Raw genomic sequence first — 3,651 nt, 5'->3', positions numbered from 1 at the left:
TCAATGCATCTGCAAGGGGCAATCTGTATGATTTAGGATGCTGTAGTGAGCTTGTACAGTACTAGTTATATCCTTGACAGTCTGTATCATGTTATATGTAGGGTAATGGCAAGACATCGGTTGTTTAAAACACTATCGCAAAAATATACATCAGAGTGGTCCCATCAATGCCTGTATTGTGTTGTGTGTTTACTGATTGTCAACTGGTACTTCAGACAGTATTTTGTGAAAACCATCCTGGACATTATTGTCGAATTTTCACAACATATTGATACATTTCTCAATACGCATACTTTTCTCTGAATTTGAAATAAAACAAAAACCAGTCAAACGATAAAAACAACCTAATATTGAAACCAACCATCCAAACGCTTCACCACAGTGGAAGCTTACATAATGTTGTGCAAGAATATTCAAAGTATGTATGGCAGTTCATTTTGGACAAAATGAAACACATGCTTGTATTACAAAGTTTAGGGACACCAAACAGCCCATTGTGCTACACCTCTTGTCTTCACTAACACCAAAGATGTTCCATAATGTTGTCATGCTAGAATATATCTAATATTCTGTTTTAAAATGCCTATACGACCATACAGCTCACTTTTAGGAAGACGGCGTTTTCTGCCTCGTTAAGGTGGTGTGTTGTTGTCGAAGTATCTGGCTTCTCAGTAGATGATGTTTGACGACTGGATTCGTCTTCTGTATCAGTCAGGTAGCGTTGTGTTGACGTTTCCCTCGGAGTATCTGGCTTCTCATAAGAGGATGGTTGGGGACTGGATTCGTCTTCTGCCTCACTAAGGTGATGTGGTGTTGTCCAAGTATCTGTATCTGGCTTCTCAGTAAACGATGTTTGGAGACTGGATTTGTCCTCTGTATCAGTCAGGTAGTATGGTGTTGCTGACGTTCCCGTCGGAGTATCTGGCTTCTCATAAGAGGATGGTTGGGGTCTGGATTCGCCTTCTGCCTCACTAAGCTGGTGTGGTGTTGTCGAAGTATCTGCATCTGGCTTCTCAGTAAACGATGTTTGACGACTGGATTTGTCCTCTGTATCAGTCAGGTAGTATGGTGTTGCTGATGTTGCACTCGCAGTATCTGAGTTTTCAGTAGACGAGGGTCGAGCACTGGATTCGTCTTCTGTTGCAGTAAGGTGATGTTGTGTTGACGTTGCCGTCGGAGTATCTGGCTCCTCAGCAGATGATGGTTGGGGACTGGTTGCATTCATCTCTTGCATCAGTAACGTGATGTGGTGTTGTTGAAGTTGCACTCGCAGTATATGGTTTCTCACAAGATGATGTAGCAGTCAAGTAGTATGGATACAAGATAAAATACCAGGCCACAGGCGGCCACAAGCCGTCATTGCAATCCATCCCCAACCAGAGGATCAAGACCAAGTCCAAATAGCAGATAATCAGATTCCAAACATTGATGTGCGTTTGCCTTCTCAAGCACAGCATTCATCCAGACAGGCATCAGATAAACCTGATACTCGACCTATTGTAGAATCCAGTCTCCACATATCTTCTAGGGAGAAGTCAGATACTGCCAGTGCAAAGTCAACAACACCATACTACCTGACTGCCACAGACGACAAAACCAGCCATCAAGCCTCATCTAGCATTAAGCCAGATTCTCCGAGTGCAACTTCAACAACCAAGGCAGTACAAATGAGTTTAAAATGATATTCACTTTCGGTAGCCAAAAGAACACACCTCACACAATCTATTTTCTCTTGGTATGTTAACAAATTTCGCAGTTTCTATATTTAAGTGATGTGAACTGAATCTAAATAGTACCGAGGCAAATCTAAATTTTCAGTACAAAATGATGTCTCAAATAAGAATATGAACATGTGTTTGAGCCACGGTACAGTGTATTATGCCAGTCCTGTTCATTCGTAGATGTTAATCTCAACATGAGTTCTTTCAAATAGCTATAATCATATGAAGTTATTGTTGCTACCAAACAAACACTTTAGTTTTGTAATCTCACTTACCCTGCCATAACTGGCATCCAATAGTAAAAGCATATGACATGTCCGTGGATCACGGGTGACGGACATAATATTATATAAAAGTCTTGTGCCAATATGTTACACTATGTTTATAGTCAAATATATGCAGAACATATCGACCACACTCTTCACGAACAACGTGGTTCGGAGAAGCACTGTTTACACCTACACATATTAACATACCAACAAATGTATTTCTCGATTTCAGAAGTACTATCACTACCTATTCCCCAAAGTCCACGACCAAATGATAATATAGCTGATAGTTATGAATCAAAGATTTTGAAAAAATACATTTTGTGTTAGTGGCTTCAAAGTAAACAAGTATTGTGTCATTCAAAATAATACCTTTTTTGCTCGGATAGCAGCACTTCAATGTAATTTTTTCAGGACCATCCGATAAAAAAGTAGTAAAACAACTGTGTCAATTCCGGATGCAATTGTATACTGTACATGTATTGGCTACATTGTAATTAACATGGAAAACAGTGACGGACTTAAGACACATACTTTGCGTACACCAACAGTACATTGGATAGTTTCCGAAAGTAAATGAATAAATACCTTTGACACAACATTTTACACTATCATAAATAGAGGTTATCACGCGAGTGTGTTTGGGTATGGTAAATATCCTGCATTAGGAATAAGCATTGTATTTAGCGAGCCTTGGCGAGCTAAATACATAGTGTTTATTCCTAATACAGGATATTTACCATCCCCAAACACACAAGCGTGATAACCTCTTTATCATATAATGTCATGCTTTAATTCTGTGCTTTAAAAATCGCTATCCCTCTCTCACAAACATTACCGAAACATTGCGAGTTTTCCTGGAATGCGCGCTTTAATATTTATTACGTCACAGGGTAAGTGATGTGTCAGTCGGACAGTGACAGTAGCCAATATAGTTCCAACTGAAATCTCTTTCTTATACAGTGGCGAAGCAACATATACGCAAAACAACAGTTGTTTTTAATTGCCTTTCGCGGCAATCCATCGGTCTGTCCGCTAGAGTAACTGCCCTTTGTCAAAGGGAAGCTACTCTAACCCTAGTCTATGAGACGTCATGGGCACGGTCAGACGTTGTTGACAGTCGGTCTGTCCTGTCATAAGGTTAAGAAGTGTAGTCAGATGTACACACAGCGACAAAACCAAACAAGGTAACAATTCAAACATATTTCGGCCAAATCCAACTGTTTTAATTTGTGGAGAAGGTTTCAAGTCGCAGAGGTCTACAAGCACAGATATTGCTACTGATCCCGCTTGGCTAGGCCTCGCGCCCTCGCAAAATTGTTTCGAAATATATACCTCCAAAGTAGCCAAAACTTATAAAATGCCTTAGCTACGTCACAGTTAGACAGTGATTTTCAGTTTATTAGACTGTTCTTTTGATAATGGTAGCAATTATCCCTGTTGTTTATCCAGATTCCCGATGGTTAATTTTGACTCGATCGCCGAATGACGAGGACTGTTTATAAACAGTGAAAGTAGTCCTACTTGACCTTTGATATTTGCATCTCTATCCGCATATGACCCCAACGGATATCGTTTTTATCCGTTGGCTTTATCCTGCCGAGAAACCTGCCCATTATATGATAAATGGATTTATTAGATCCCAACCTCTAAGGAGAAAC

At 40.0% G+C, this 3,651-nt stretch overlaps 1 protein-coding gene across 1 annotated transcript; it reads right to left on the bottom strand.

Annotated features, from left to right (window-relative positions):
• Positions 1 to 583: 583 nt before the first annotated feature.
• LOC125381589 (mucin-7-like) lies at positions 584 to 1,225 on the bottom strand. The gene has a single exon (XM_048398653.1). It carries the CDS (start codon positions 1,223 to 1,225, stop codon positions 584 to 586), a length of 642 nt encoding a protein of 213 aa, XP_048254610.1.
• Positions 1,226 to 3,651: the final 2,426 nt, after the last annotated feature.

Source organism: Haliotis rufescens, unplaced genomic scaffold (genome assembly GCF_023055435.1).
Source record: "Haliotis rufescens isolate VD_foot unplaced genomic scaffold, xgHalRufe1.0.p SCAF_18, whole genome shotgun sequence".
Lineage (NCBI taxonomy): Eukaryota > Metazoa > Mollusca > Gastropoda > Lepetellida > Haliotidae > Haliotis > Haliotis rufescens.
Note: the sequence above shows the minus strand (reverse complement) of the source record. Positions and strands in the feature narration are given on the sequence as shown.